The sequence below is a fragment of the Haplochromis burtoni genome, unplaced genomic scaffold (genome assembly GCF_018398535.1).
Source record: "Haplochromis burtoni strain Fernald_Lab_line unplaced genomic scaffold, NCSU_Asbu1 Contig_579, whole genome shotgun sequence".
Taxonomy (NCBI): domain Eukaryota; kingdom Metazoa; phylum Chordata; class Actinopteri; order Cichliformes; family Cichlidae; genus Haplochromis; species Haplochromis burtoni.
The window spans coordinates 223,594-235,508 of NW_024582940.1; the positions used below are offsets into that span (position 1 = coordinate 223,594).

Genomic DNA, 11,915 nt, shown 5'->3' on the forward strand with positions numbered 1-11,915 from the left:
TCACTCATCTTCCAGACTACATGAGACAATAGACGCCCAGGCTGAGATCTTCCTCCACCTCTCCTGTATCTCCCCCTCCTGCAGAGAGTTCCTGAGGAGAGGAAAGCTCCTGCAAGGTGTGACAATCTCCCCCACCAGTTGAAGAGCCCCCCAGGTGGCTCGACGCACCGGCGGCACCCTGCCCAGGGATGGGCCCCCATGCACCCACCCGCCCACAACCCCGGCAACACACCAAACCAGGACCCAAGGCCCCGAGGCCCGGCCAGGGCCCCAGCCCAGAGACGGAGCGCCCCCAGAACCTCACGCCCATCCCGGACCCACCCAGGGGCAGCCAGGCTACCAGGTCAGTAACCCACGTCCGTCAGCACAGACCCTCCCCTAGCCCCGCTGCACGCAGCCACGAGGAAACAGTCACCCGAGAGCCAAAAGAGCCCCCACCGGACATGACCGCTACCCCGGGTTGAGCCCCCCAAGGAAGATGCCTCCGGGGAACCCCCCGACGCCCTAAGCCTGTCCCTACCCCCACACCAATCACAACAATGAAGGCGGGACCAAACTATGACCCCCCACCCCCACTAGGTGATGGAGCTGATCAAAGGAGCCCAGAGCAATTGATCTGATGTGGTGGCAGAGGCTGTATCAAGACTAATGTAATCTAATAGATAATTTCTATATTGGTTAGAATTAAGATTATTTTTATTTTTCCAGTTCAGAGGACTGTTTTCTTGGCTATGCATAGGGCAGTGAAAACCATATGGGCTATATTCTTTTCTGAAGTGACATTATCTAAGCTGCCCAACAAACACACTAAGGGGGAAGTTGGAATGTTACATTTCAGACACTTTGATAAGTCTTCACATATCTCGCGCCAAAACTTTGACTGGTGGACAGAACCAAAGAGCGTGGATTAATTGTCTGGTGTATTGCCTTGACAGTGTGAGCAGTTGTTGGAAGATGTAAAGCCCATCTTGAACATCCGATGACCTGTATAGTGCACTCTATGTAGTATTTTGTATTGTATTAATTGCAGACTGGGATTTTTAATTAATTTAAAGGTTTTTAAGCAAATCTGAGACCAGAAGTTTTGGTCTAGTTGACTGATAAATCTGCTTCCCACTTTGCATAGGAGGGATATTGATTCATCTAATTTAGAAAGTGTTCTGTATATTTTAGATAATAATTTGGGGGATTTAAGAGTAAGAAATGTGCCGCACTTGGTGGTGTTTGTAATTCAACTTGACTGAGGTTAAATTTCTTTTTTACTATGGATTTAATTTGTTGATATTCTAAAAATCTTTTCTTGTTGATCCCATATTGTGCAACTAGTCTGTCAAATGGAATAAATTCTGTTCCCTCTAATATATGTTCTAAGTATTTAATTCCTTTACAACTCCATTCTGGGAAATTAATCATATTATTGTTTTGTAATATGTCAGGGTTATTCCAGATAGGTGTACGTTTGCATGGGATTAATGAAGACTCCGTTATTTTTAGAAACTCCCACCATGCTGTCAGAGAAAAGCTGATGTTGATACTTTTAGTTTGTTAAGTGAAAGAAACACTGCCCACTTGCTCACTGATCATGTACTCTGGCTATACGACATCCCCTTGGACATAATCTTTGACTCTTGGCCCGGGTTCACCTCGCAGGTATAGAAACAACACTGTTCAGCAATTGCAGCCAGGTCAGTCTTTCATCCTCAGAGTAAGTGTCAAACTGAGTGAGTAAATCAGGAGCTGGAAGCCAGCTTTTGCTGTGTCACTTCGGCTACTGGACGGTCCCCATTTGAATCATCACTTGGGCATCATCTTCCACTATTCCCCACTACAAAAGGTGAGCTCTCTGTCCCTTCCATGCAGCACCACCTTCACCACAGTCGCACCTTCATATCCTCCAGGTCAGAAATTGGTTTTCTACCAAAAAATGTTTCATTGCATACTGAGTCAAAGAAATGATCTCTCAACTTCGTTGGATCTTTTGAAATTAAATCCATGACCAACCCAGTGTCTGCTCACCTGAAACTGCCTTGTAACATGACGATTCATACATTTTTCCATGCCTCTCAGTAAAAACCACTCTGTTATGTCTAGGCCCCCCACGAGCCCAGTTCAATGACAGTCAGCCAGCCTTCCCTGTAACACGAATCCCAGACACTATGGGAGAGGCTTCCAATATGTGGTTGACTGGGAAGGTTATGGTCCAAAAGAACACTCCTGGGTGTCGCAGATAGTCAGGGAATTCCACCGTAGGCATCCCAACAAGGTTGGAGTGTCGCCATGAGGCCCTGTGGAATCAGGACTTTTTCTATATTATTATTGTGTTTGAATTATTGGTTTATCTTCACTCTGTCCTCAGTAAATCTTTCGATTGAGTGCCTCCTGCCTAGTTACCCCTTGACAATACACAAACATAGAACATAGAAGCAGGTTAAGATGTACCTGATGTTAACACAGAAATGCCACCGAATAATGAACCAGTTAAAATTGGATTCACCAGGCTTTATTTCTTCATTATGAAAGCAGGTTTAAAGTAAAAAACCAAAAATGCAGCGACAAACTACAATACGGGATAATCTGTGATTTATTATAATATTAGTATAATAAAACCTTAACTTTCAGTTATTTTTGTATCAAAGAAAACTGTCATTACACAAGCAGTTCAAAGGATTTGGGTTTTGTTTTTGTCTATTTCCACACTTGTACTTCCATATCTTTTTTGTTCTCCGCAGGCAGAGTCATGGCTGAAGCTGTCATCTCAGCCTGCCCTGTGACCACACTGATGACTTTTGCACTTCTGCTGAATCTGAGTACAGTACTTTACTGGGTAGATGGCAGAATTCCATCAGATCATTTAACCTCCTTTGGCACTATGTGGATCCCAATGAAAACCTGTTATCACTTCACAGCTTTCCTTAACTCCTTGTTTCAGTCTGTTCCACAGCTCCTCGTTTCCTGAAATCAAGCTCATCTGCTGTTCTGATTTACCTGCTTGTCTGAAGAGCTCAGTAGCCATCATCAACCTCCCTCACCTGACTGCCCACTCTCTGGCACTACATGCTTTGCCATTCATCCATTCTCTTCTGCTTATCCTTGGGGGTGCTCTAGTCTATCACAGGGTGAGAGGCAGAGTAATCCACCAGCCAACCAGACTCCCCCATTGACTCAAACCTGGACCCCCCCGAGGATAACTCCATTCCTTGTCCTCTGACAACATTTTCATTCCAACGTTGACCTGGAGTAATCTTGCCTCTTTTCTCTCACAGATAGCACTTCCATGCTGCCCACCGGTTCCCAAGGCCATTAACTTAGTGCTCAATAAAGCTTTTAAATCACTATCAGTGTCCTGAATCTGTCTATTGTGTCCAAACATTGTAGGTAAATGGCCTGTATTTGTATAGCACTTTACTTGGTCCATAAGGACCCCAAAGCGCTTTACACATTCAGTCATCCACCCATTCACACACACATTCACACACTGGTGATGGCAAGCTACATTGTAGCCACAGCTGCCCTGGGGCCCACTGACAAAGTGGTCTTAAGGTGTGCTGACTGGGGACTACTAATGCTTATCAATAATAATAATAGAAGGAAACATTTTAAAAGATATAAAACAATGTGCTTACATTTTTGCTGAGGTAACCAGTGGAGATATTCCTGCATTGTTTGTCCTCAGAGTGGCAGCATCCTCCACATCTGTAGACGGACACACATGGTGGCTTATAGAAGACGTTGGTAGGAGCACCAAACTCTCTCCCCACATCAATACACACTTCTCTGGGAGAACACTGAGTCTTCCTCCATTCTGACTCTATACCTGCACACAGAGAGACAGTCAGACCACTGTTACAGTGACTTGTTGTTCTTCCTAATGTAGTATTTATCATGTATATTGTGGAGAGAAAAGCAGACCTAATAACAATCATTTGAATAGTTACATTTTAGTTTTATTACAGTGGCTATGATTTCTGTGCAAGATGTCAAATCGTAGTTGACTCATTCAATCTCAAATGAGCACGGGCCTTGGATTAGATTTAGAACTGGATACATTCACTAAAGCTTAATTATAGTAATTCTAGATGATCCAAAATCAAAGACGACTCACTCTCCTCTTTATGAAACTGAAAGAATTAAGAAGTAGAATTTGAAGAAAGAACATAATAAACAAAACATAAACATACTTTTCAGGATATCCAAGTTGAGGTAGACAGCAGCAAATGTTGGCTCTTCTGTATCACCCAGTGGCCTAAGCTGACGGACCTGTGACTGCTGGGAGAGTTTGGAGGATGAAGATGCAGCAGCAGAAAGTTTGGATTTACACTTCACAGCAGCCCAGTATGAAGGATAGATGAGACTCATCAGCTCATCTACACTGGAGGCTGAACGCAAACTCTGTTCCAAGTCTGGCGTTTTAGTGTCCTAAAAGTGAAAACAGACACCTTTACTCAGAACACTGCTTTCACTGAGAATTATTACATATTTTATAATAGTCAAATGAAGAGGGCTAGAAACACTTTTCTACCTAAATGACTGATCGTAAAATTGTATTTTTGCAAGCTAGAAATTTCAATGAGGTAACAGTCAAGGCCAAAGACTGGTTTCAAATTTGGATCAACACAGTTCAAATCAATATTGGAGTTAAGGCAAACATCCCAAACTAATTCATTTCAAATTGTCCAAAGCATGCCCTAAAACTTAAAGGTTATTTTCTTAAACGCAAATAAAAATTTCCTACTTTTTAATGTCAATGTTAAATACCCCTAAATTCTTCACAACAAAATCTTTAATCAGAGTCTCAGAAATATGACTCTGACAAGACTATCAGCCTAATGACTCAAAGCCTTTTCCTATGTAACCTATGTATACTGGGGACCTTTATTCATTTTTTATATCACCTGTTTTTGTGGGAGCGCTTTAAATGGCTTTGACTTTATGACTTTATGAATATAGAATATAGAAAAGGATTCTTCAGCATTCTTCAGCACTACAGCTTTCTTACTGCTGCCAGTTGGAAGACTCGAGGGTGAAACCACAGGAACACTGGGAAAAAAAACTTTTCTTTTCTACTACAAAAGTATCTGAAGTAACAATGCCCTTTTTGTTGCATCAACAACAAATAAAGTTTGTGCAAGATCAGTGAGGCAGTTCATCTTATTGGTTTACCATGAGCAAACACTTGCTTTGGATATCACAAATGAAGAACACGTGCTAGTGGTTAGCAAAGAAAGATGCCCAACGGATTTACTTTACCAAATGGACCATCCCAGCCTTGCCGTATTGGTCTATTTGATTCACCTTTGGTTTTATTGTTTATTTTATTTTCATTTGCTGAACATGGGACAGACTTGACTGGGGAAAAGAAAAGGGAGAAAGAAAGAGGCAAAGAAAAAGAGAGGGGAAGACGGACGGTGATAAAGGGCAAAAACCAAAAACCAACAAAACAAACAGACAAAAAATACAAATATCAATCACCTGGATCACCTGTTGAGAAAGAAAAAAGAGAAAACAAGCAAAAAAAGAGAGCAATATAAAAAACAACATCATCGCAATGATCTATGTGAATATAACAGTAAATACTAAATATTAAACATTATTGTGCAGCACGTAAGATCGACAGCGCACAGTGTGCATTGAGGTAGAAGCCAAAAAGGGTGTAGTTTGTGGGTGTGATCACCCATCTGTACACCTGTGAGCGTGAGCGAGCTTGTATTTAAAAGGTTCCTTCATGTAATGATCTGCTAGAGGGTGTGGGGAGCCATAGCCCCGTCCTTCTGGGCATGAAGCAGTTATGGAGGAGATCAAGGCCATCAGAGGCCCCAAGAGCATAGGAGACCAAGGAAGACCAACAGAGGGGCAACCGCGCCACTATCCCGGAAAGAGCTGAGGAGAGCCCCAGATGAGGGGTTGCTCAGCAGCTGCGGAGCAGAGGCCTCCATACCATTGAGGGTCTGAGATGTCCCCAGAGAGGTGGCGTCTGATACCCAACCTGACATATAAACACAGGCATACAGGCACACAGAGATACAAACATCCATTCCCACCATGCTCTCATATGCAATTACTCAGCACTCACCCAACGTGGAGACAGAAATAAATAGACACTGTACACTCAATCACACTCCCCAAGCGTACTCTATACCCCAGGTCTAGGTACCCTTGCCCCTGGAGGGGGAAACTGCACCAGACCCAGGTAGTGTTACCCTCTTCCCTGGGGTGGAGAGAAGCAGATGGCCCCGACTCCGCAGCAGCAGGGAGGCACCACACTCCAGACCCCAATTGGATGACCAACTCCTCCTCCCAGCCCCCCCCACCCCAACAGGCAACAGAGAACGGGTGTCTGTGAAGACTCCAAACCTCCCTGTAGTGTTGATGCATGTGTGTCCTAAGGTGCATTTAAAACCCAGGGGGGCATGGAGCTACCTGCCAGAGAGCAGCAGGTAAGCGCATAGTCCCTCCTGATAGCCCTCAATGTCTACATGTATTTAAAATTGAGAGGTGGGCAACGACGCCAGGGGTGAGGTTGTACACCCTGATGGTCTTCTGGACGACGTGTAGCGTGCCCACCCCCAAGGTCCGATATGTATGTGTTATGAGAGTGTGAGTAATGTGAATGTCTAAGTTGTGGGATAAAATTGAGGCACAGGCAGCCAGAAGGGGACAGAGGGGGGGATGCCTCCCCTGCACCCTGGTGACACACCTTTACCCCAAGGCCCTGCATGTGTGGGTGATTGTGGTGGAGCGGGAAGAGGGAGGCAGCTGGAGATGGGGAGGGAAGGAAGGGAGGGGCAGTGACCCCTCCCTGGGGCCAGCTCCCCCGCTGTCCCCAGTAGGGAAAGGGGGCCCAGGCCCATCTGGACCGGGGCCCAGTTCAGCAGCGCCGCCCGGCCCCACAGAGCCCGGGGCAGCCCACCCGACCCCACCACAGAGAAAACTGCACCCACCCCATCATCCACTTATCTTCCAGACTACACAAGACCATAGACACCCAGGCTGAGTTCTTCCTCCACCTCTCCTATATCTCTCTCCACCTGCAGAGTCAGTTCCTGGAGAGAGGAGACCTCCTGCAAGATGTAACAGCCTCCCCCACTAGTTGATAAGCCCACCAGGTGGCTCGATGCACCGGTGGCATCCTGCACCAGGGCTGAGCCCCCATACACCCACCCGCCCACAACCCCGGCGACACACCAACCAGGATCCAAGCTCCCAAGCCCCCAAGGCCCAGCCAGGGCCCCAGCCCGGAGACGGAGCACCCCCAGAACCCCCCACCTGCCCCGGACCCACCCAGGGACAGCCAGGCTCCCAGGTCAGTAACCCACGTCCGTCAGCACAGACCCTCCGTTAGCCCCGCTGCACGCAGCCACGAGGAAACCATCACCTAAGAGCCAACAGAGCCCTTAACAGGCCATGACCAAAACCCCGGGTTGAGCCCTCCAAGGAAGACGCTTCTGGGGAATCCCCCGACACCCCAAGCCTGTCCTCACCCTCACACCAATCACAACATTGAAGGTGGGACCAAACTATGACCCCCTACCCCAATAGGTGATGGAGCTGATCAAAGGAGCCCAGAGCAATTGATCTGATGTGGTGGTAGAGGCTGTATCAAGACTAATGTAATCTAATAGATAATTTCTATATTGGTTAGAATTAAGATTATTTTTATTTTTCCAGTTCACGAGGACAGTTTTCTTGGCTATGCATACGGCACTGAAAACCATATGGGCTATATTCTTTTCTGTAGTGACATGGAGTGCCCACTCCAGGTCGGGGAAAGTTCCTGCCCCAAGTGGAGGAGTTCAAGTATCTCGGGGTCTTGTTCGCGAGTGATGGGAGAAGGGAGCCGGAGATCGACAGACGGATTGGGGCTGCAGCTGCAGTAATGTGGACGTGTGCACCGGTCCGTCGTGGTGAAGAGGGAGCTGAGTGTAAAAGCGAAGCTCTCAATTTACCGGTCGATCTACGTCCCTACCCTCACCTATGGCCACGAGCTGTGGGTAGTGACCGAAAGAACGAGATCGCGGATACAAGCGGCAGAAATGAGCTTCCTCCGAAGGGTGGCTGGCCTCTCCCTTAGAGATAGGGTGAGAAGTTCGGCCATCCGGGAGGGGCTCAGAGTAGAGCAGCTGCTGCTCCACATCGAAAGGAGCCAGCTGAGGTGGTTCGGGCATCTGACAAGGATGCCCCCTGGGCGCCTCCTGGGTGAGGTGTTCCAGGCATGTCCCACCGGGAGGAGGCCCCGGGGCAGACCCAGGACACGCTGGAGAGATTATATCTCTCGGCTGGCCTGGGAACGCCTTGGTATTCCCCCGGATAAGCTGGAGGAGGTGGCTGGGGAGAGGGAGGTCTGGGCCTCTTTGCTTAGGCTGCTGCCCCCGCGACCCGACCCCGGAAAAGCGGATGACGATGGATGGATGGATCAGAGGACTGTTTTCTTGGCTATGCATAGGGCAGTGAAAACCATATGGGCTATATTCTTTTCTGTAGTGACATTATCTAAGCTGCCCAACAAACACACTAAAGGGGAAGTTGGAATGTTACATTTCAGACACTTTGATAAGTCTTCACATATCTCGCGCCAAAACTTCTGAACTGGTGGACAGAACCAAAGAGCGTGGATATAATTGTCCGGTGTATTGGTTTGACAGTGTGAGCAGTTGTTGGTAGACGTAAAGCCCATCTTGAACATCCGATGACCTGTATAGTGTACTCTATGTAGTATTTTGTATTGAATTAATTGAAGACTGGGATTTCTAATTAGATGAAAGGTTTTTAAGCAAATCTGAGACCAGAAGTTTTGGTCTAAGTTAACTGATAAATCCTCCATTTTGGAATGAAGTGATACAGGGAGTGCAGAATTATTAGGCAAGTTGTATTTTTGAGGAATAATTTTATTATTGAACAACAACCATGTTCTCAATGAACCCAAAAAACTCATTAATATCAAAGCTGAATGTTTTTGGAAGTAGTTTTTAGTTTGTTTTTAGTTTTAGCTATTTTAGGGGGATATCTGTGTGTGCAGGTGACTATTACTGTGCATAATTATTAGGCAACTTAACAAAAAACAAATATATACCCATTTCAATTATTTATTTTTACCAGTGAAACCAATATAACATCTCCACATTCACAAATATACATTTCTGACATTCAAAAACAAAACAAAAACAAATCAGCGACCAATATAGCCACCTTTCTTTGCAAGGACACTCAAAAGCCTGCCATCCATGGATTCTGTCAGTGTTTTGATCTGTTCACCATCAACATTGCGTGCAGCAGCAACCACAGCCTCCCAGACACTGTTCAGAGAGGTGTACTGTTTTCCCTCCTTGTAAATCTCACATTTGATGATGGACCACAGGTTCTCAATGGGGTTCAGATCAGGTGAACAAGGAGGCCATGTCATTAGTTTTTCTTCTTTTATACCCTTTCTTGCCAGCCACGCTGTGGAGTACTTGGACGCGTGTGATGGAGCATTGTCCTGCATGAAAATCATGTTTTTCTTGAAGGATGCAGACTTCTTCCTGTACCACTGCTTGAAGAAGGTGTCTTCCAGAAACTGGCAGTAGGACTGGGAGTTGAGCTTGACTCCATCCTCAACCCGAAAAGGCCCCACAAGCTCATCTTTGATGATACCAGCCCAAACCAGTACTCCACCTCCACCTTGCTGGCGTCTGAGTCGGACTGGAGCTCTCTGCCCTTTACCAATCCAGCCACGGGCCCATCCATCTGGCCCATCAAGACTCACTCTCATTTCATCAGTCCATAAAACCTTAGAAAAACCAGTCTTGAGATATTTCTTGGCCCAGTCTTGACGTTTCAGCTTGTGTGTCTTGTTCAGTGGTGGTCGTCTTTCAGCCTTTCTTACCTTGGCCATGTCTCTGAGTATTGCACACCTTGTGCTTTTGGGCACTCCAGTGATGTTGCAGCTCTGAAATATGGCCAAACTGGTGGCAAGTGGCATCTTGGCAGCTGCACGCTTGACTTTTCTCAGTTCATGGGCAGTTATTTTGCGCCTTGGTTTTTCCACACGCTTCTTGCGACCCTGTTGACTATTTTGAATGAAACGCTTGATTGTTCGATGATCACGCTTCAGAAGCTTTGCAATTTTGAGACTGCTGCATCCCTCTGCAAGATATCTCACTATTTTTGACTTTTCTGAGCCTGTCAAGTCCTTCTTTTGACCCATTTTGCCAAAGGAAAGGACGTTGCCTAATAATTATGCACACCTGATATAGGGTGTTGATGTCATTAGACCACACCCCTTCTCATTACAGAGATGCACATCACCTAATATGCTTAATTGGTAGTAGGCTTTCGAGCCTATACAGCTTGGAGTAAGACAACATGCATGAAGAGGATGATGTGGACAAAATACTCATTTGCCTAATAATTCTGCACTCCCTGTATTAAATCTCCGTTTTAGAAAGCATTCTGTATATTTTGGAAAATAATTTGGGGTTTTAAGAGTAAGAAATTGAACCACACTTGGTGGTGTTTGTAGTTCAACTTGACCCGGTTTAAATTTCTTTTTTACTATGGATTTAATTTGTTGATATTCTAAAAATCTTTTCTTGTTGATCCCATATTGTGTAACTAGTCTGTCAAATGGAATAAATTCTGTTCCTTCTAATATATGTTCTAAGTATTTGATTCCTTTACCACTCCAATCTGAAAAGTTTATCATATTATTGTTTTGTAATATGTCAGGGTTGTTCCAGATAGGTGTACTTTGCATGGGATTAATGAAGACGCCGTCAATTTTAGAAACTCCCACCATGCTGTCAGAGAAGAGCTGATGTTGATGCTTTTAAAGCATTCATGTCGTTGGATGTTTGAGCTGATAAATGGTAGGTCTGAGATCTCTAGATTATTGCAAAGTGCTTGTTCTACATCTAGCCAAGGTTCATCTAAGAGGGTATGTTTTAGCCATCCTGAGATAAACTGAAGCCTGTTGGCTAAGAAGTAGTGCTGAAAGTTAGGTAGTTCTAATCCTCCTTTATCCTTGGTCTTTTGTAGTGTTTTTAAGCTTATACGTGGGGGTTTATTTTTCCAAAGGAATTTGGACATACATGAATCTAGAGATCTGAACCAATCTTGTGGCGGTTTAGTTGGGATCATTGAGAATAAATAATTTATTTTTGGTAAGACCATCATTTTTATAGCGGCAACCCTTCCCATGAGTGATATGGGTAGACATTTCCATCTAGCCAGATCATCTTCTACCTTCTTTAAAAGTGGGATATGGTTTAATTTAGTTAGATCTGCAAGCTTGGGAGAAACATTAATACCTAAATATTTTATATTTCCCGATTGCAGTGGTGTAGAAGAAGAATTATGGAAGGAGCAATTAATCGGAAGGACTGTAGATTTTGACCAGTTAATTGAGTAATCTGATATTCTTGCAAAAGAGTTTATCAATCAATCACCCCAGAGAATTGGTTTGTGAGTTTTGGAGAAAAAGTAACACATCATCCGCATAAAGGCTGATTTTATGTTCCACGTTCTTGCATTTTATGCCCTTAATTACTGTATTCTGTCTAATTGCTGCTGCTAGTGGTTCAATAAAAATTGCAAACAGTGAAGGGGAGAGTGGGCATCCCTGCCTGGTGCCCCTCAGGAGACAGAAGCTGGAGGATGTCTGGTCATTTGTTCTGACACAAGCTGTTGGGGAATTATATAATATTTTTAACCAGTTTATGAAAGAGGATCCAAAACCAAATTTGTGTAAAGTTGCAAATAGAAATTTCCAGTTAACTCTGTCAAATGCTTTTTCTGCATCTAAAGAAAATATTGTAGTTTCTAGGTTTTTACTGTATGAGTAGTCTATCAAATTAAGTAATCTACGTGTATTTGTTGATGAGTGCCTACCTTTTATGAAACCAGTTTGGTCAGGATGAATTAAGAGGGGGGTTATTTTCTCT

The 11,915-nt window shown here is 44.7% G+C and overlaps 1 protein-coding gene across 1 annotated transcript in view; it reads right to left on the bottom strand.

The window, feature by feature from the left end:
• The window catches only part of vegfc (vascular endothelial growth factor c), a gene marked incomplete in the record, with an annotated part of 103,580 nt that overhangs the window by 61,953 nt on the left and 29,712 nt on the right, over window positions 1-11,915 (bottom strand). The window contains 2 exon segments of the mRNA XM_014329609.2: window positions 3,624-3,814; window positions 4,179-4,416. Of these exon segments, the coding sequence (XP_014185095.1) occupies window positions 3,624-3,814; window positions 4,179-4,416 (429 nt within the window).